Consider the following 23,185-nt stretch of genomic DNA (forward strand, 5'->3'; position numbering starts at 1 on the left):
AAACACTGCTTTATTCATAAATGGCTTTTGAGATATTCTGCAAAATTTTTTTGCATGAACTAAATTCACAAATCGGATGTAAACAGCTACTATCCACTTTTTTTGGATGAACGGAGCAGCTTGGCGACTCTGCGAAACATCTTCTGTGCTCCACAAAATGCAAAAAGCCATACAGGTTTGGAGCAACATAACAGTGGGTGACTTTTTTGGGTGACCTATTCCTTGTATGTTTTTCTGTTGTGTGCTATTTTGAAATGAAATCACCGTGTGTGTGAGCGAGAGCTTGTAAAGGACTCTTATAGCCAGCGGCTGGTAATCTCCATACTGATTGCTCATTAACATTCAGCTTCCAACAGTGACTAAACAGAGGATTGTCACTTTGCACACCAGCTCTCTTTCTCTCTCTAGTTACTCAGGTGTGAGCATTACTCAGTGCGAGTGTCGCGCTCACACTCCTGATGCTCAAGTTAAAGTTATTCATCGTGCGGTGAACGGTGAGACAGCGTAAACCGCAATGCATTGCATCAAACCTGCTGACGTAAACGCATCCAAATCTGACGGGAAAGATCTTCAACGGAGCAAAACAGGAGAACTGACGGATGTGGAACGTCTTGCTTTACCATCAAAACTTCCCCTACCTCGGTATTTATCAACTCATTCACTGACGTCCTCCGCAGCGTCTCCACACGCCGCTTTCACCCTGACAGGGTGCCATTTACACCTACAGCCCGCTTCATGTTTAATTAACAGAGAACGAGTGAGAAAATGAGGAGAAAAGCGAGACAATACGAGTGCGAGCAGAACAACGATTCTTCATTAATGATAACCTGTTCAGGTTGGAGAGTGACAGGCATTCTAATGTTCCTCAGATGAAATGTCACCTGAGTCTCTCTCTCTCTCTCTCTCTCACACACACACACACACACACACACACACACACACACACACACACACACACACACACACACACACACACACACCTCACAATTTAAAACCGGAACACTGCCTTCCATTCTATTCACCACTTGATTGGAATTTTAATCATTCCTGTGTCTTACGGTGACACACACACACACTCCCAGAGTTCCTTGCTGAAACTGTTGCATTGACTGAAATCAGCAGTGAGAGAGATTCTGTCTGAATAGCGTTAGAATGTTTTACCAAAGCACTAATCCACTCAAGGATGTGCGTTACAGTGATTTGCATGTAATACAGTGATTACAAATGAAACCCGGTGAAAACAGCAATATGACAAAAGACATGTTCAAGATGTTCAAAAATAGTTACATTTATGTTTAAAGAGACAGTTCACCCAAAAAAATTTAAATAAATCACCCTCATTTTGTTCCAAAGAACAAAATGAGAACACAAAAGGAATTCATTTGAAGAATGTTGGGCTCTAAACAACACTGGAGTCCATTGATTTTCTTTTTTTTTTTCTTTTTTTTCTTTTGTTCTGCTGACAAAAGGAAGTCTGCTAACAAATCCAAAATCTAAGTTTCAAATTCTATCAACAGTCATTTAAATGCATAATACATATTTATGGTTTAAATATATTGTAACTATTTAATTTTTTAAAAATTTGAAAAAAAAAAAAAAAAAAAAAATTGTGACCTCAAATTGTATTATGTATATTAACGTTCTCTTATGTTTACTAAGGCTGCATTTATTTGATGAAAAATACAGTAAAAATGGTAATACTGTGAAATATTAAAGGGGTCATGAATTGAGAAATCAACTTTTTCTTGAGCTTTTGATATATAAGAGGTCGTCGTACTATAAGAATATCCTGTAAATTTCAGAACTTAAAACTTCCTTGTTAATCTAATAAAAGCTTTTGATTGACACCAGGCCCATCAAACGACTGATGCTGGAATGTGTCTATCTATGACATTGATAGGTGAAACTCCTCCTCCGCAGAAAAAAATCAATGCCTACTTCATCATTGCGACATTAGCCCCGCCCACTTGCGTGTTAGTAAGATGAGGAGGACAGAAGAGCGATACAGGACTAAAAATAACATTACCTTTCAAAGAATCCTAATGCTAGGAATATGGTTATTTATTTTCAACAATGTGAATGTCTCAGTTGAGCTTTATTCATTTGTATTCAGAACATTTCACTGTGGATTCTTTGGTAAATCAATCGCATTTCAGTGCAAACAGACTTTTACGATATGGACTTGACAGTAATGCAACAACATGTAAGTAATTGTGTTAATTCTAATGATCTGATCTGATATTAATGATTCATGTACAGTCAGATGATCTTTGTCTATGTGTCAGTAAATCAAACCAGTGACTAAAAGGTTAACTTCACGTTGTTTCTCTTATTAGGATGAAAATAATCTGTTATTTAAATGGTAATTAAATATATAGGGAAAGCATTCAAAGAACGCTCCCTTTACAATCACTGGAACTGTCAATCAAACAGCGCGAGTTTATCAGTGACTCGCACCAAAACTCCCATTTAATCTCTTATATATATTGTGTTTGCACTGTTAGTTATGATGAAAGCATTCGTTAGTGTGCAGAAATTGAGTTGGATTGACGAGATCACTGCTTTCATGAGCTCAACAACATGTCTGTGATCGGCTACAATGTTCATCACTGCAACCTTTCATGCCATGATCTAAATATAATGCCATAGATCTAAATGTAATGCTATAATCAACACTTTTCAGGATCAGTTAACCTTGAGAGCTGTAATAGTAAAAATGTGCTAAAAGTTTTTCATAGGCTATTTCATAGGCAAAGATGTCAGCCAATCACAGCAGTGGGCATTTACATTGAAGTCTCACAGCAGACACGCCCCTTAAAACAGAGCGTTCAAATCAGAGGGGTAGGAAAATGCCTTTTATTTCTAAATGATGACAATTTTCGATGTAAAAAGCATACTAACATTATCGGATGGAAACATTATAAAACAATAAAACAACGCAAACCTTTAAAATAAGTATTTTCTGATTGAATATATTATAAAATGAATCATTCTAATATGCTGATTTTCTTCTTAAGAAACATTTCTTACTATCATCAATGTTGAAAACAGCTGTGCTTTTTCATATTTTTGTGGCAATCATGATATGTTTTTTTTTTTTTATCAGGATTCTATGATAAATAGAAAAACAGCATTTATTTGAAATATAAATCTTTTCTTCGTACGTTGAATACGGAAGGCGGCAGAAGCTCGATATTTGACTTCATAACTTGTTTAAATATGGATATTTTTTACACAAACACATCGTTTCACTTCAGAAGGCCTTTATTAACCCCCTGGAGCTGTGTGGAGAACATATTTATGATGGATGGATGTAGATGGAAGCACTTTCTTCAGCTCATCCCAGTGACCCCCATTTACTGCCATTATAAAGCTCGGATGCTTCAGGACATTTATTAATATTCTCAGATTATTTTCATCAGAAAGAAGAGAGTCATATACACCTAGGATGGCTTGAGGGTGAATAAAGCTTGGGGTAAATTTCATTTGAAAGTGAACTAATCCTTTAATGCATCCTTTTTGAATAAAAGTACATTTCTTTACAAAAATACTCATTATAATCTTTATATATTGCTAACCAATCAGAGCAACACTAATCCTCTACTGAAGGTTGACTGTCTCACCTGAGCGTGCCTGTTTGATGCTGACAGGCTGAAATCCGCCGTTCAGAACAGACGAGTCGATGATGTCAGAGTGAAAGCGGCGATGCGTCCTGCGGTACACGAGCAGAGCCACGATAGCAGAGACGACCAGACACATGACCACCGCCATGACGATGCCCACGTACAGAGCCACCTCATCTCCACCCGGCGCAGCTGCATGACAGACAGACACAGCTTATGTTCAGAATGAATACTAGCAGTATAAACTGTAGTACATACTTGTAACGTGTAGTTCAGTGTCTGTTTAGTTTCATTGTGATTGGTTCTGCTTTCCCTGTTCCCTGTATATTGCCTGCTATTTAAAAACAGTAACAGTAGTCATTACTCTGAATGATTAAAACATTAGTATGTTTTGTTAATATCTCATCATGTTTAATTCAGCAGTTCAGCATGTTTAGTTCTTTTAATTTGTCCAGTTAAAATATTTGAATATGAAATTTTGAATTCCATTTTTTGTGCAAATGTCTTAACTTTTGGTGGTCCAATCAAATAATAAGTATGCAGTTGATTTACACTGGAAATGCAGGTGGAGTACATTGCATTGTGGGATACAGTATTCTGAGCAGTTGTATACTGAACATTTTGGGAGATGTATACCATATATAGCTGTTAACTAAAACTGTTAAAAATTGTTTTCATTAATTAAAATCTGAAATAAAATAAAAAATTAGAAATGTCCTCTTGGTAATTAACTGAAATAAAATGAGTTTAAGTACTAAAACTAAAACTGAAATAAAGCTAAATATAAATAAAAAAAGATAAATGCACATAACAAATATAAAAATAAAAGCAAATTCAAAATATTAATAGATGCAAAAATAGTATATAAAAAATACTGAAATGGCACTGATCCAAGGCATATAATGCATACAGAAAATTAGCATACTTTGCATATTACATACTATATAGTGCAGAAATACTAAATATTAGTATGTTATTATGCCACACCAAACATAGCCACAAATTCAGATGTGTGTGTTTATAATAACATACTTGCTTTTGACAAAATTGAATTAAACAAAGCCAAGGAAGCATTTTTTTGCAAAGATAACTCAATTCCTCTCACAAGCAAAGTTATATGATAACAAAATAGCACACACTTGTTTAAAATGGTTGAATAACGCCTACCGTTTCACCTGCTATTTTTAACACACAGTATATACTGCAGTATTTCATTTCAAATGACACATCATCGAACTGGCATATGGGTTAAAGGTCACGCCTGAGAATGGCCTTTAAAACAATGGCATTAATCAGTATATAAACCCTGTGCATCAATCATTAAAAGGAGTTTTCACAGTAAGAGAGAGAAAATTAGACGACCAACTGCAGGAAGATGAAAAAACACCCTGAAAATAGACAGACTGCAAGAGAAGAGAATCTAGTCCTTTAATTTAATGAGGCTATAAATTATTACATGCCATATTGCTCATCTTCCTGGAAATCAGCCTCATTCTTCAGCAGACTGCAGGAGAACAATAGTGACATGTTCATCCGACCTCTTTTCCTGTGGATTCTCTCTCTCTGTGCGTGTGTGAGTTCTGAATTTGTGTGAAGATTAAAAGGGGATCAGGGCCAAAATGAAACCGCAGCTCTGAAACATCAAAGAGAGAAGCAGCCAAAATCGTCACAGTCTCTGATGTTTAAAGTGTGTGTGTGTGTGTGAATGTGTGCTTAAATCTTCTCTTACGTATCTATTGGATGTGTATGCTGGCGCTCATCACTCATTAGTCGCATTAGACTGCAACAAAGGTACACAGATTAAAACTCCACTCATGCTTCAAACATCCGACTTATCAGGCTGACATTGACAGCAGCGTGTCTTAAAGAGAGACTAGATTCGGGGTTATGAATATTCATTAGGATCCTTCACAGACTTAAGCCCATTGGTTAGGCCCTCACTGATCCACCTAACCAGCAGAGGGCGCAAAAATGATGTAAAAATACCAACAATGCAGTTTTAAAGCGCTTGTCACAAAATATATTGTTACAGAAAATCATGTTGATGTTTAAATTCATACCTTATAGTTGCATTTAGCCGTTATAGTTGGGTGATAATATAGTTTATTATAGCTGCACTGATAAGCAATCAAGCAGTTTTGCTATTTTAGTACAGATTGACCTATATGAGTATATGCAGATAAAGCTGGACATACTCATGGGCGATTCTAGGATTTCAATATTAGGGGGCCTCAGCCTCCTTTTCCAATCACTTCCATGGCCACAGGTGTATAAAATCAAGCACCTAGGCATGCAGACTGCTTCTAGAAGCATTTGTGAAAGAATCGCTCTCAGGAGCTCAGTGAATTCAAGCGTGGTGCCATGATAGGTTTCCACCTGTGCAATAAGTCCATTCGTGAAATTTCCTCACTACTAAATATTCCACGGTCAACTGTTAGTGGTATCATAAAGTGGAAGCAATTGGGAACAACAGCAACTCAGCTATAAAGTGTTCGGCCACGTAAAATCACAGAGCGGGGTCAGCGTATGCTGAGGCCACAGCGAGCAGAAGTCGCCAACTTTCTGCAGAGTCAATAGCTACAGACCTCCAAACTTCGTGTGGCCTTCAGATTAGCTCAAGAACAGTGTGTAGAGAGCTTCATGGAATGGGTTTCCATGGCCGAGCAGCTGCATCCAAGCCTTACATCATCAAGTGCAATGCAAAGCATTGGGATGCAGTGGTGTAAAGCACGCCGTCACTGGAGTCTAGAGCAGTGGAGACGTGTTCTCTGGAGTGACGAATCACGCTTCTCTGTCTGTCATCCGATGGATGAGTCTGGGTTTGGCGGTTGCCAGGAGAACAGTACTTGCCTGACTGCATTGTGCCAAGTGTAAAGTTTGGTGGAGCGGGATTATGGTGTGGGGGGGTTGTTTTTCAGGGGTTGGGCTTGAACCCTTAGTTCCAGTGAAAGGAACTCTTAATGCTTCAGCATACCAAGACATTTAATTCTCCCAACTTTGTGGGAACAGTTTGGGGATGGCCCCTTCCAGCAAGGTCCATAAAGACATGGATGAGGGAGTTTGGTGTGGAGGAACTTGACTGGCCTGCACAGAGTCCTGACCTCAACTCGATAGAACACCTTTGGGATGAATTAGAGCGGAGACTGTGAGCCAGGCCTTCTCGTCAACATCACTGCCTGACCTCACAAATGCACTTCTAGAAGAACGGTCAAAAACTCCCATAAACACACTCCTAAACCTTGTGGAAAGTCTTCCCAGAAGAGTTGAAGCTGTTATAGCTGCAAAGGGTGGGCCAACTCCATATTAAACCTTACGGATTAAGAATGGGATGTCAATAAAGTTCATGTGCACGTAAAGGCAGGCATCCCAAAACCTTTGGCAATATAATACAGTAGGTTCTACACTACCTATCAAGTCAATCCCTGAATATTGAATAAATTTCTAATAATTTTAAATAACCAGCTAACCGGCTAATATTCATTAATATTCATTAAGAATATAGACAAATATTATATTATCGTAATTGTCTAGTTTAGCCATATGTGGGTAAAATATATGTTTTTTTTTTGTTTTGTTTTTTTTTTTATCACAAGTAATGTTTTAAACACTATTATTTTTTTAACTTTATTTGTACAGTCAAATTAACTTTAAAGAAGCTCTACATTTATCATTTTTGTTCATGGAGATAACATGGAAAATGTGCCATGCTTTAGTGGAGAATTTCTGTCACCTGGTGGAAAACAAACACACTTTTAATATGAAAATGACATGAAATTACCATTATAACCAGTAGATGGCTGTAGAGGATCACTCATTAGCTCATTTGACATTTCCACTCCTTTTTATAGTTCTTTGCACGTTTTGCTCTTAGATTTATTATTAAATAATTATTATAACAAATTTTAGCAATTCTGAAGTATGAGGTATAACTAGAATAGGAAAAGTCACAAAGTCTCACGCCATTTAGATAAAAAGGAATTTAGTAAATAAATACATTTATGGGAATGAGCTGAAGCCTGACGCTGGTTTTATATGAGTTTTAAAGGGGACTGAGAAGATAACAAATTAGTGTACATAATATATTACGTAATTAATCGCTAATTTTTAGGGGGCTGGGTGGAAATTTAGGGGGGCTAGTGATGACCCTGAACATACTTGTATAACTTTATATAAAGAGCTGGGTGAAAACACTAAAAAAATAAATAAATAGTAAAATAAAGTTAAGATTTGATATATACAAACCCGATTCCAAATTGTGAATAAAAAAGGAATGCAATAATTTACAAATCTCATAAACTTATATTTTATTCACAATAGAATATAGATAACATATCAAATGTTGAAAGTGAGACATTTTGAAATGTCATGCCAAATATTGGCTCATTTTGGATTTCATGAGAGCTACACATTCCAAAAAAGTTGGGACAGGTAGCAATAAGAGGCTGGAAAAGTTAAATGTACATATAAGGAACAGCTGAAGGACCAATTTGCAACTTATTAGGTCAATTGGCAACATGATTGGGTATAAAAAGAGCCTCTCAGAGTGGCAGTGTCTCTCAGAAGTCAAGATGGGCAGAGGATCACCAATTCCCCCAATGCTGCGGCCAAAAATAGTGGAGCAATATCGGAAAGGATTTTCTCAGAGAAAAATTGCAAAGAGTTTGAAGTTATCATCATCTACAGTGCATAATATCATCCAAAGATTCAGAGAATCTGGAACAATCTCTGTGCGTAAGGGTCAAGGCCGGAAAACCATACTGGATGCCCGTGATCTTCGGGCCCTTAGACGGCACTGCATCACATACAGGAATGCTACTGTAATGGAAATCCCAACATGGGCTCAGGAATACTTCCAGAAAACATTGTCGGTGAACACAATCCACCGTGCCATTCGCCGTTGCCGGCTAAAACTCTATAGGTCAAAAAAGAAGCCATATCTAAACATGATCCAGAAGCGCAGGCGTTTTCTCTGGGCCAAGGCTCATTTAAAATGGACTGTGGCAAAGTGGAAAACTGTTCTGTGGTCAGACGAATCAAAATTTGAAGTTCTTTTTGGAAAACTGGGACGCCATGTCATCTGGACAAGGACAACCCAAGTTGTTATCAGCGCTCAGTTCAGAAGCCTGCATCTCTGTTGGTATGGGGTTGCATGAGTGCGTGTGGCATGGGCAGCTTACACATCTGGAAAGGCACCATCAATGCTGAAAGGTATATCCAAGTTCTAGAACAACATATGGTCCCATCCAGACGTCGTCTCTTTCAGGGAAGACCTTGCATTTTCCAACATGACAATGCCAGACCACATACTGCATCAATTACAACATCATGGCTGCGTAGAAGAAGGATCCGGGTACTGAAATGGCCAGCCTGCAGTCCAGATCTTTCACCCATAGAAAACATTTGGCGCATCATAAAGAGGAAGATGCGACAAAGAAGACCTAAGACAGTTGAGCAACTAGAAGCCTGTATTAGACAAGAATAGGACAACATTCCTATTCCTAAACTTGAGCAACTTGTCTCCTCAGTCCCCAGACGTTTGCAGACTGTTATAAAAGGAAGAGGGGACGCCACACAGTGGTAAACATGGCCTTGTCCCAACTTTTTTGAGATGTGTTGATGCCATGAAATTGAAAATCAACTTATTTTCCCTTAAAATTATACATTTTCTCAGTTTAAACATTTGATATGTCATCTATGTTGTATTCTGAATAAAATATTGAAATTTGAAACTTCCACATCATTGAATTCTGTTTTTATTCACAATTTGTACAGTGTCCCAACTTTTTTGGAATCGGGTTTGTAGTATATAACTTTATGTGAGTGTATTGTATGTATGTGGATTACATTGGATATAATATATATCCAATGTTATATATAAAGCTGTGCAATAATACAGTTTACATTTTTGTGACGATATAAACAATCATGCAGATTTTCTATATAGTATATATTGCTTTATGAGAGTGTACTGTATGTATGCAGGTAAAGTAGGATGTACTATATGAAACTTTTAATATGTTGCTGGGCTAAAATATATACTTGTGTATTTTTTGTGGGCACTAGATTTATAACAGCTAGATATTTACATTAACAGTAAGTATGGGCAAATATAATAGACATGCTTGATTCAGTAAACATAAAATAACTAGACAGTGAAATAACTACCCAGCAAATATCATAACCTTGAGAGCAAAAGAAATTGTGTATGTGTGTGTGTGTTTACAGTATAAAACTCAAAGCAGCCGTTGAAGAGTGTCACAGCAGGTAGTCGCGCTAAACACAGTGTCGAGCTTGCGACCTCTCATCATCTCTCATGCCGTTTCCTTGTTTTTCCTCAGTGACCGCAGTATCATCTCTCTTCTGCAGTATTGATTTGCTTACAGCCATAATTAATTTACAATTAGTGGTAAAAATGTATCACAGCTGTGTCCTAATGACTAATATTATTCGATTACTGACTGTGACCAAACATGATTGTCAGTAGTTATTTCTCTCATTAACCATTACGAGCTTATCTATGTGTGTGTGTGTGTGTGTAATACCGATATGCAATGTACAAATTATACAATGACTTTCACGCAGAGTCAACTTTGTTGAAGGAATTTCTATACAAATAATTATTGATATAATTTTTGACACTTTACAACAAGGTCCATTAACGTTAGTTCATGCATTAACCAACAAATATTTTACAGCATTTATCTTTTTATCGTTGATAAAAAAAGCTGTTCATTGTTAGTTCAATGTCAACTCAGGTACATAAAATAATGTAATAATGTAACAATACATTTTTTATTTTAATAATGTACAGATAAAGTAGTAAATGTTGAGGTTAACATTAACTAATGTAAATAAATTATTTAGAAGCATTTTTTTTTTATTGTTTTCATCTTCAAATGGAACCTTATTGTAAATTGTTACCATAATTTCTACATAATTTTCAAGGCCCAATCTATTGATGATTGTAATGTTTGTATTTAACACATATTGCCACCCAAAGCAGTTGTGACTTGTTTTTTTTGTTTTGTTTTTTTATTATTATTATTATTTATTTTTTTTTTTTTTATAAATATATAGCTACTGTAAATCTGAAATTACCTACAACAGTGGCTTAAAACAATGACTAAATAGAAAGTTGTGTTATTGGTTGACATTAACCAATTGCTTGCATGGCCTTGGTGACTTCAACCTAAAAAGCAGTTGTTTCAGAGGCAGAGCGAGCTACAAAGACAGATGGGTTTTTTTTTTTTTTTTCATTGCAATAACATGAACTGATTATTTGTTCACAATAACACAAGAAACATGTATTGTAAAAGCAAAAGTTCATTTTGATTTCATGTTGCATTTGTGCATTTGAGTGTTCAGACTCGTGCACGTCTACGTTTGAATATGCATACGTGAGCGTGTGAGCGCGGCAGAAAGGTTGTTTCTATGCAGGAGCACGCTTGACTTATAAACGCTATTGATTGTGTGAAGGAAGTGATTAAAGTGGAAGGACAGTGTGCAGATGCTGAGGGGGGTTAATGAGGGGAAGGAAGTTTGATCGTCTGGCAACCCGTCCGACCCTTGAGTCTGCGGGCGGAAGAGCCTTCTGCTGATCAGATTCCCTCAGCATCGATCCGCAGGGGTTTTACTGAGCGCACACACTCAGACTGATAACACACACACAAGAAAGTTAAACTATCATCTTCTTAGTGGAGTGCAGACTCTCACAAAAAAAACAACAACAACATTATTATCATAAAATGGAACATTATTACCAAGAACATGATCTAGATAGATACAGGGGTTGCACACTGAAACTGAAACACTGGCCAATATAGTGTTGGAGATTTTTTTTACGGCTATATATGCGCAGCCTGGTGGCCAACCTTCACTGATTTTACATTCTATCAGTAAGAGCAGAGTGTGAAGGTTGAATTAGCAGAGCAATAGCACAGCTGTACATCAAATACTGCAATCCACACAACATAATGGGAGACACATCAGAGTTCAAAAGAGGGCAAATTGTTTGTGCATGTCTTGCTGGCTCATTTGTGACCAGGACAGCATGTCTTTGTGGTGTATGGTATCCAGGGTAATGTCGGCTTACCTCCACGTAGGAGGAATCACATCCAACAGAATTAACTGTCGACTCAAGAGGAAGCTGTCTGAAAGGGATGTCCAGGTACTAACCCACATAAATCCAACTCAGTGCACATTTAAATGCACACCTTGACTCTTCTGTTTCCACCAAAACTCTTCATCAGGAGCTCCACAGAGTCAATATTCATGGTCGGGCTGCTTTAGCCAAAACTTTGGTCACTTGAGTCGTGCCAATGCCAAATGTCAGTTTCGTTGGTGTCAACTGTACATATCTTGGGCTGTGGACAATGTGAAACATGTATTGTTCTCGGATGAGTCCACCTTCACTGTCTTTCCCAGTTACGGTGTGGAGAAGCCTCAAAGACGCTCAACACCCGGACTGTTGTGGATCAGTGATGGTTTAGGCTGCAATATCATGGCATTCCCTACTGTGCTTAAAAGGCACTTCACTGCCAACAACTACTGAACCATTCTGGAGGACCATGAGCACCTAATGGTTCAATCATTGTGCCCTGAAGGGGGCGCTGTGTATCAGCTTGATAATGCACCAAAACACACAGCAAGACTTGTGACAGAATGGTTCAATGAACATAAAAGAGATGTTCCAGAACATAACCCATGGCCTGTACTGTCAACAGATCTATATATTTTTAAGTTCCATTAAACTTGGAGAAGCAAGTTTAATTGTCCAACACAGACAGACAGACTTTTTTTGTGTCTGTAAAAATGACTGAAAGCATTAATTATCAATAAATGTTTGAAAAATTAATCAGTGCTGGAAATAAATGCAAAAACAATTCAGAAATATTAACAAGTATTAAATTAATGATATTATTCCTTTGATGTACGCTCTTGTTTGAGATACCATTATATCAATTATTTACATTCACATTTTTTCATTGATGCTTTTTATTCAAAGTGACTCACAAATGAGAATTACATAAGCAGAAGCAACTAATCCAAGGGCAAAACAATACTAGGGCTAGCATACCACATTACCATAAATACCAGAGTAAAATACTACAGCAAAAGTGCATAAATGCCATTTGCCAATCAAGTGCTCCGAGAAGAAATGTTGGGCAGAATTGTATCAACACTTTTATGTACTAAATTAATTATACTCAACATTTCTCTTGTTCTTTTATGTGATTTTAGATGGAGTTTGTCACAATGCATTCTGGGATTACTTGCTCCTTTAAAGATACATGTAATACTACCTTAGAATTTGGCCCAAAAAGTTGTGTAATGCCTTAAATTGTTGTCTATGTACTATAGGTTTTGAAACAGAGTCTTAATCTTCCAAGTGTAAAAGTAATATTGTTAGCATCTCTAACACTTTATGAGCAACATCTTCAGACGACTCACACAGAAAAGGCTTCAGACCCATTTTAATACCTAAATCAATTGTGCTTTGTAGCAGCAGCAGCAGCAGCACAACATTTCCTGTTGGCTTCGATGTAAAGTACGCCTGAGTTTTATCGAAGAGATCTCTTCTGCATTCTGTCCCTCTTTAACTCTCGCCATCGTATGCCTTGAGTCATTTAACTCATTTCACCCGAGAAACACTCATACAAGCTCTAACATGAGCTTTGATGATAAAAGTGCCAAGCTACTAAATGCAGCCATTAAAATGTATCTGGAAGATTAAACGTCTTCTTTGAACATGAGTGTGAGAGAAAGAGGGAGGGAGAGCGAGATCGAGGCTGTAGAGGAGGGGGTGCCGACTGCAGAAAATGTTTAATAAATAATACAGCTCCAGGAGAAAAGAGATAACATTGTCCCCTCAAACACACACACACACACACTATCACGGGTGTCTTAAGTCACTCCCAGATGCAGTTAACAGCACTGAAGCATCACTGATGGTTCAACATAAGTACAGACCTAAATAAAGCGCTAAGCCTGCAATACACTCGCAAGTATGTAAACGTGAGAGCTTAGCCAATGCATTGTGGCCACCATACATATTTAAAAAAACATTTTTTGTGTTATATTTGCACAACAAAGCGTGAAGATTCTGTACCTATAAGTGTTTCTGTACAGTACTTACATTATACATTATGTTTCAGGTCTCAGTTCATTAAAAAGTTACCAGTGTTGCTATACTGAAAAAAAAGTTGCTTGCTCAATTTAATGAATTCCTCAATTTAATCTAGATAAACTATAGTAAAAAAAAAAAAAAAAAGTTCATTTGCAGTATTGAAACTATCCACAGTGACAGCATTTAATAAATGTGCACTAAATTACAAACCCGATTCCAAAAAAGTTTGGACACTGTACAAATTGTGAATAAAAAAGGAATGCAATAATTTACAAATTTCATAAACTTATATTTTATTCACAATAGAATATAGATAACATATCAAATGTTGAAAGTGAGACATTTTGAAATGTCATGGCAAATATTGGCTCATTTTGGATTTCATGAGAGCTACTCATTCCAAAAAAGTTGGGACAGGTAGCAATAAGAGGGCGGAAAAGGTAAATGTACATATAAGGAACAGCTGGAGGACCAATTTGCAACTTATTAGGTCAATTGGCAACATGATTGGGTATAAAAAGAGCCTCTCAGAGTGGCAGTGTCTCTCAGAAGTCAAGATGGGTAGAGGATCACCAATTCCCCCAATGCTGCGGTGAAAAATAGTGGAGCAATATCAGAAAGGAGTTTCTCAGAGAAAAATTACAAAGAGTTTGAAGTTATCATCATCTACAGTGCATAATATCATCCAAAGATTCAGAGAATCTGGAACAATCTCTGTGCGTAAGGGTCAAGGCCGGAAAACCATACTGGATGCCCGTGATCTTCGGGCCCTTAGACGGCACTGCATCACATACAGGAATGCTACTGTAATGGAAATCACAACATGGGCTCAGGAATACTTCCAGAAAACATTGTCGGTGAACACAATCCACCGTGCCATTCGCCGTTGCCGGCTAAAACTCTATAGGTCAAAAAAGAAGCCATATCTAAACATGATCCAGAAGCGCAGGTGTTTTCTCTGGGCCAAGGCTCATTTAAAATGGACTGTGGCAAAGTGGAAAACTGTTCTGTGGTCAGACGAATCAAAATTTGAAGTTCTTTTTGGAAAACTGGGACGCCATGTCATCCGGACTAAAGAGGATGAGGACAACCCAAGTTGTTATCAGCGCTCAGTTCAGAAGCCTGCATCTCTGATGGTATGGGGTTGCATGAGTGCGTGTGGCATGAGCAGCTTACACATCTGGAAAGGCACCATCAATGCTGAAAGGTATATGCAAGTTCTAGAACAACATATGCTCCCATCCAGATGTCGTCTCTTTCAGGGAAGACCTTGCATTTTCCAACATGACAATGCCAGACCACATACTGCATCAGTTACAACATCATGGCTGCATAGAAGAAGGATCCGGGTACTGAAATGGCCAGCCTGCAGTCCAGATCTTACACCCATAGAAAACATTTGGCGCATCATAAAGAGGAAGATGCGACAAAGAAGACCTAAGACAGTTGAGCAACTAGAAGCCTGTATTAGACAAGAATGGGACAACATTCCTATTCCTAAACTTGAGCAACTTGTCTCCTCAGTCCCCAGACATTTGCAGACTGTTATAAAAAGAAGAGGGGACGCCACACAGTGGTAAACATGGCCTTGTCCCAACTTTTTTGAGATGTGTTAATGCCATGAAATTTAAAATCAACTTATTTTTCCCTTAAAATGATACATTTTCTCAGTTTAAACATTTGATATGTCATCTATGTTGTATTCTGAATAAAATATTGAAATTTGAAAATTACACATCATTGCATTCTGTTTTTATTCACAATTTGAACAGTGTCCCAACTTTTTTGGAATCGAGTTTGTAAACTGATAAAACAAGAAATTACCTATAGCTGTTTAAAAAATTACTTAAAAAAACGATTACCTATTTATATAACTAAATTGAAAAAATGTAGTGATTTTAGTATTTAACTAAAAATCCATCAAAAATAAATTTTAAAGGGCACCTATTATGCAAAATTCACTTTTACATGATACAAACACATTTCTGAAACTAAACAGAAACATGATGCATTTGAGCTGATTTTTGCAATTAAAAGGATTATGCTTTCCCCCATTATTACCAAATGATTGTATTCTGGGTGGACCAGTGCCCACATGGCTTTTATGTGGTCTCACACACATTACTACATGTAAACACCTGCTGATGGGTTATTGTCGTGACCTTAACTCTCTGCATCTGGAATGAACCTGCAACCGTTGTTTAAGCAGCCTAGATGACTAACCATTGGGCCACCAGCCACGACTTGACTCTGTTTATCTTTAAAACTGGAATAGAAAGTGCCTTTCATTTGCTCAAAAGTGAGCCCATCATAAAGAGCAGAAAGACAACATAAAAACAAAACAGATAAAAGGATGGTAAAATATGGTAAAATCACAGACAAGAAGCAGGCTGACTGATGTTATGACTGATGAGTTGTTTTCATGAAGAACAGAGCGCTGCGGTGGCCTGTAATGAAAGCCTGAATCATGTTGTTTGATATTCACCTCGGTTCATCTCTCAGGGTTTCATGTTCAACAAATATTTTGGTTTTAATCCAGTTTGAAGAATCTCTACAATAACCCTAAGCTCACATATAAAGTCAAACACTCTTAAAGGGCAAACACCATGAGAGAGGCATCACAGTCTTCATCTGCTATTATTATCTGTAGAACAGAAGTTTAAAGCCACCGAGGTAAATGCGGATATAACATGTACTGTATATGCGGATTACCCTCTGCTCAGGAGCTGCTGGTTCCCATTAAACACAACATGAAATGACATTCAAAAGGCATTTAACCTCCACAGCATGACGCAGAATATTGGGTGAAGGGCGGTACCTGATTTTATCCATCTGGATTTGACTGGATCGTTAAGAGTAGGCTGTGATGTTATTGGTTAATATTATTGTTTATTGCCCACACAGCCATGATCACATCAGTGGGAAAGAATATTGTTTAAAGAAAGACATGTAACATTAAAATGCAAAACTTTTCTGTACTGATATTAATGAATAACACTATCTATCTATCTATCTATCTATCTATCTATCTATCTATCTATCTATCTATCTATCTATCTATCTATCTATCTATCTATCTATCTATCTATCTATCTATCTATCTATCTATCTATCTATCCATCCATCCATCCATCCATCCATCCATCCATCCATCCATCCATCCATCCATCCATCCATCCATTCATTATCACAAATCCTATTTACACTGGGGTTCAAATAGCATCTGGCCTTTTTATCTTGAAATATCATGCACAGAAGAATTGGGAAAAAACAAGGCCCAGGAAATTTCTGAAGAAAGTAAATGGGATCAATTTTCATTTCATGTTGCCTTTAAAGAGAATTACTGAAATGCTTCATGTCATACTGCAAGACCAGAGAGAGTTCTCTCGTTTCAAACTGCATGCAGACTTTAGTCGAGCCTGACTTTACTCCAGAGATGTTCAGGTTTCCATTCAACTTTGTGAATGTGCTGTGCGGAAAACAGAGAGAGAGAGAGAGAGATGTAGAGATGTGTGTATGTGTAGATGAGCAGAGAAACAAGACACAGAACTTAAAATGGTGCAAAACACGAAGCAAAACACCAAATCAAAGGACTCTGACAAACAGACAGCAGCATGCTTTCACTCCCGTAGACGAGGAACAGAGCGCAAGCGAAAAAATATAAAGCCAAAGATACTGCGAGACAAGAGATACGGACCCAGGAATCCAAAGCAAGAAAATGAAAGACAAAATAGACACTCACATGTAAACCCCTCCTCTCCCGTCCCTTTAGGCTGAACGGATAGCTGATATACTGAACCTTCAGAGAGAGGAAGGGGGTATTAGACAAAATAATATGAATGTCAAACAAAAACAGCGAGATGTGATTTGGTGATGTGAGACTGAAACGCCTGAACAGAAGATACAGTGTAAAGAGAGCATGAGAAACTGGACATGCAGATGGTAAATCATGTGAAACCTCATTGACAGAGAGGGAAACAACATACCAACACACATGTCAGCTGGCAACATCTAACAGTCAGGCTCCCCTGGTGAGATGGTAATCAGGTAAACATTCAGTTATCACATTGTGACATTGATCTAGTTGTGGGAATACTAGTTTGAAACTGTAGACAATCTACAATCTTTTCATAATGTAGAGCAGTTTAATTACAGTCAAGCTATCACTGACTAGTTTTTTTTGGCCATATTTGGGGTCAGTATTTATTTATTTTTTTATTCAGCAAGGATGCATTAAATTGATCAAAAGTAGTGACAGTAAAGACATTTATAATGTTACAAAAAATTCTGTTTCAAATAAATGCTGTTCTATTGAACTTTCTATTCATCAAAGAATCCACAAAATTCCACAAAAAAAATATAAAACAGCACAACTGTTTCCAACATTGACAATTAAAAATTATTGTGCAAATCAGCATATTAAACAGATTTCTGAAGGATCATGTGACACTGAAGACTGGAGTAATAATGTCACGTCTGCCCCACCAAAATATTCATCCAAAAAATTAGACCTCTATATAAACTGAATCAATAATAAATTGTAAATGTGTTCAGCATTCTGTAACAAATATTTTCAGAATTTCTAGACCATTTTAAGAAGATAATTTAAATGAGCAGGATATATTAAAAATGAATGTATGGCTTTGGTAGGCATGTATTATGATATTAGGCGGGGCAGAGGGTGTCTGAGCCCTGACCAGCTCTACAGCGACCCACTATTTTCCAATGTAATCTGTGGTGAAACATGGAACTGCAGCGGACTCTAATTGGGAGCTATTGGGGCAGATTTCAGGCTGCCCCGCTTATTTTCACATTACCTTACATAAATCTCGTTCCAGACCAAGACGACTTCAATCCGCTTCAGCTATGTGTATATTAGTCTGCATTGGGTCAGTAACTAGCTAGCATGTCTGTTCTTCGTATCAAATCAATGGAAGTTTAAACATGCTAATGTGAATAGTAGGGGTGTCACGAGATCTCGCGAGACTAAAATGTGACGAGATTTCTCGTCGAGGCGAAAAGTAGTCTTGTGATGTTGCCATGACAGAGTGTTAGGATGATTAGGAAAGAATATTTCAGCGCTACGTTTACATTACGCCTCCACTGTCGTTTTGCTTTGTATTTAAATAAAAAACATTTAATTCAGTTGGATAACGGTCGCAGACGCGCCATATTTACAGAGTTACGCGCAATCGTGAAAGTGGAAGTAAACACGAGGGCGCATTCAAACGCGATCTCAATACCCCGCATTTTGAAAGCGGCTCCCTGATGAATGCAATTATCTCTCAATATGAAAGCTATTTTAGGCTGGGCAGTGTAGTTGTAACCATCTCTTAGCTCTGTATCAAAGAAAAATTTGGTCTTATTTGCACTTTGAATATTGAGAGAGTGTGATTATGGTTGCACTTAATGTAAAGTGTTACCATAAAAATGAATAACAGTTTTCTCTTAATCTCATTAAGCACAAACAATAAGGTTTCATTTGTTAACATTAGCTTATGCACTGTAAACTATCATGAACTAACAATGAATGACTATTTTTATTAACTAACATAAACAAAGATTAATAAATACTGTAGCACATATATTGCTCATGGTTAGTTGATGTTGGTTAATTAATGTTAAAAAATGAGACCTTATTGTAAAGTGTTACCATTTTTATTTATACTGTTTTTATTTCCATGATCAGTTTGTGGAAAGGAGTTCAGTTAGGAGGTCAAAAGTTGTAGAAGCTCATAAACCACGTACAGTAAGGCCTAAAGAGACTGAAATCATACAGAAGAGAAGTCAGTCAGTTGAGTTAGTAGCAAAACCTTTTACAGTGCTTGAGTATTGTTGTCTTTTACTGCATATGATGATTACAGTTTTTCTCAGTCGCTTTGGTACATTTCTCGAATCAAACTCACAATTTGCAAAACAGTAAGTGCATTTCTCAAAACAATTTGTACAAGTAGCAAAACACCATGGATAACCTGCAAAAGCCACTCTCTTACTCAAAATCCTTAGTTCATCTCTCAAAAGCAAATATCTGTGTCAATGAACATGTCAGTGCCATCAGAATGACAAGTCTTTGTGTCATTGTGTACAGATAAGACAGTCAAATTGTTTAGTCATGTTCTCAATATAACCGTTTACTCTAGAGGGACGTTCTGATGGAAACTATGGCTAAAGTTTTGATGACAATTATTGTCAATTATAAGTTACATCTTAGTGTATGTGTGAGTGTAATTGCAAGAGAATGGAAAAGATTCAAATTTACTCTCTTACTGTTTGTACTGTATTTTATTGACAGAACATGTCATTGAGTCATTGAGTCATGTCGTTATTGAGTCATGTCATGTCGTCAAGATTCACCTGGGAGCAATTTACCAATTCAGGACAGATTTAGAAAAAAGTCTAATGGAAATATAGAAAGTATAGAAATATGCTTGACATATTATGATAACTTGTTCAACCATTTTGCATGTAAAGACTTATGCTATGAGCTTGTGCCTAAATGTTGTGGGGGGTGAGACTATTCAACAGAGACCCAATATAATACATTTTGATCAACATGACATAAGCAACTGATAATGTAGGAAACAACAGAGAATTGTACATAATCATTTGCATGGATGTACCAAAGCATTTGACTCTTGTTCAAAGAAATGAGAAACTGCTTTTTTGATGTGCACAAGTGACACAATGATGTGAGAATTGAACAGGTAGTTTTGAGAATTTCAATTCTGATCTGAGAAATGTACCAAAGCGACTGAGAAAAACTGTAATACTCAGAAAGTAGAACTGAAATGAGAGGTAGAACTGAAGTAGAACAGGAGTTTGACTGACAGGCGATCTAACCAATCATAACGCCAAATCAAGCGTGCCGCACAAGTCCTGAAAAGTGAAGCCAAAGCATCTCAATCGCCCCCAGGTGGCTGGAAGCAGTATAGGTCATAAATCCCACCCTCTCCATGAAATGTACTGGGTTGTGAGACAAACTAAACAATCAAATTACACTTTAAACATTTTTCCAAAGATGGTTCCTGTCATTTTAGGCAGTTTTTATCTCGCTGGTGTTAGTTCAAGTGTTCATTCTTTAAATAAGTTTGGTTTTAGTTAGTTATTTGATGCTATAAAAACGGGGATGTGATGTCATGGTTGACAGCTGAGATTGAAAGCCTCTCTGAGTGAAGTAGTCACTGAGGCGCCAACAGGCTTTTTTTCTGGATCTTCGCAAGGAGTTTGGAACTTTCACTTCTACATTTTCCATAAATGTTTATTTCACAACGACATAATGAGTTGTTGTGAGTTTGGGCAGGACATCTGATATCTTGGCTCCACTTCACGTTCACTACTGTGCAGGCTCCAAGTTCACCTTCGCCTGTTCTTCAGAGGTCTTTTAAACAAATGAGATTTATATAAGATGGAGAAAACAATGGAGTTTGAAACTCACTGTATGTCATTTCCATGTACTGAACTCTTGTTATTCAACTATGCCGAGGTAAATTCAATTTTTGATTCTAGGGCACCTTTAACGTCTGGATCTGTGCACAGCTGAATCATCAGACTAGGTAAGCAAGCAAGGAAAACAGCGAAAAATGGCAGATGGAGCAATAGTCATGATATCATGATATTTTTAGTGATATTTGTAAATTGTCTTTCTAAATGTTTTGTTAGCATGTTGCTAATGTACTGTTAAATGTGGTTAAAGTTACCATCGTTTCTTACTGTATTCACAGAGACAAGAGCCGTCGCTATTTTCATTTTTAAACACTTGCAGTCTGTATAATTCATAAACACAACTAGCATTAGCCGTTAGCCACGGAGCACTATCAAATTCATTCCGAATCAAATGTAAACATCCAAATAAATACCATACTTACGCGATTAGACATGCTGCATGACGAACACTATGTAAAGATACATATTGAGGGTTATATTAGCTGTGTGAACTTTGTTTATGCAGTGATAGAGTCGAGAGCTCGGGAGGGGGCGGAGAGCGCGCGATTTAAAGGGTCCGCAGCCTGAATCGCGCATTTCTAATTATGCCTCAGAATAGACAGTTAAAACAATTAATTTAAAAAAATCTATGGGGTATTTTGAGCTGCAACTTCACAGACACATTCAGGGGACACCTTAGACTTATATTATATCTTGTAAAAAAACGTTTCATGGCCACAAAGCTGTATTTATTGTTTAAATTTCCTTAAAAATTACACAATTTGAAATCTGATACTTTGTTACATATCAAAAGTAACCTGCTCTGTCTTGTCTGTCGACACGTTGTCAGTGTCCTCTTTGCTCCGTGATGTATTTTTCACACATTATGTGTGGCATGAGAAGCATGGCTTGTTGGACATAGCAACAGTAACTAAAGGTCTTTGCGAACGATAAATTCCTCCATACAACTTGTAACATTCTAAAACAACATTCTGAGGCAATAAAGACTACATTAAGGCAATACTAAGATATGCGTGTCTATCAATCAACATTAGAGCACCACCCTCAGGCTGAATAATGCAAGGACGTTAGACCTCTGCCAAAAGTGTGGCTGATGTGTTCAGCAATTAGAATATAAACGTACAAAATATTTATCATAAACTAGCACTAAGACCCAGAATCTGCCCTACCTAAATCTATGGTCAGGAGCTGCTACTGCTGAGAGTGTTGAGTTGAGTTGAGTTGAGTGGGGTTAAATGGATTGTGCCTGCTCAACTTTTAAGGGGAAGAACTTTTAAAGTTTAAACTTTAGTGAGGAAGTGCCTGCGGGGGGAGAGACAGAGAGAGAGAGAGAGAGAGACAGACACAAGATCCATTACACAACACAAAACAGAGGAGAATCACATCCTCGGCCTGTCTCTCTCTCTCTCTTTCTCTATCAATGCTCACTGCTCTAAACACCAGCAAACAAATTAAACTGCCACACTGATGGCTGGTGATTACATACATTCATGTCAGTTCTGTAGAGACCATCAAACCACTAGTTTCTTAAAGATTCTCACCACCAGTTTGTACTGTGTCTACTGTGACAGTGACTGGAACAAATGAAAGGCCATGATTATGTGTTTTAATAAACAAATCAACTAATAGCATTAAAGTCAACAAGAAACAACATTTGCAATTTAACTTTTGTAATGTGATGTATTTCAGATTTAAATTACTGTGTTAACTAACTACGGGCTGCAACCAACAACAAATGATTAAACAGATCCACATGGCCTGGGTGAAATCAGCTGAAAAAAAGTTTTATGTGAGATTCTGAAGACAAACTGTTTTTAATAATAAGTGTTGTTATTTTAACTAAATCAAATATTCATTTGAGCAATCACTAAAAAGTGTTCCCAAAAGTCCCTACCTGGCATTTTATAACTTTTTTTTAGTCAATTAATATGTTAATAATTACTGATGATATTTAGTACACAATCTCAGCTGACTATTAATTTATTTTCAATTT

General features: G+C 37.2%; 1 protein-coding gene across 2 annotated transcripts in view; it reads right to left on the reverse strand.

Annotated features, from left to right (window-relative positions):
* The window catches only part of unc5ca (unc-5 netrin receptor Ca), a 183,950-nt gene that overhangs the window by 18,218 nt on the left and 142,547 nt on the right, over window positions 1–23,185 (reverse strand). Inside the window, exons 8-9 of one of the 2 annotated variants that reach the window (XM_067405888.1) lie at window positions 17,492–17,548; window positions 3,624–3,815 (exon numbers count right to left, since the gene is read on the reverse strand). In XM_067405888.1, the coding sequence (XP_067261989.1) occupies window positions 3,624–3,815; window positions 17,492–17,548 (249 nt within the window). The remainder of the gene's footprint in view (window positions 1–3,623; window positions 3,816–17,491; window positions 17,549–23,185) is intronic. The other variant, XM_067405889.1, reaches the window with a different exon arrangement.

This window comes from Chanodichthys erythropterus, chromosome 13 (assembly GCF_024489055.1).
Source record: "Chanodichthys erythropterus isolate Z2021 chromosome 13, ASM2448905v1, whole genome shotgun sequence".
Lineage (NCBI taxonomy): Eukaryota > Metazoa > Chordata > Actinopteri > Cypriniformes > Xenocyprididae > Chanodichthys > Chanodichthys erythropterus.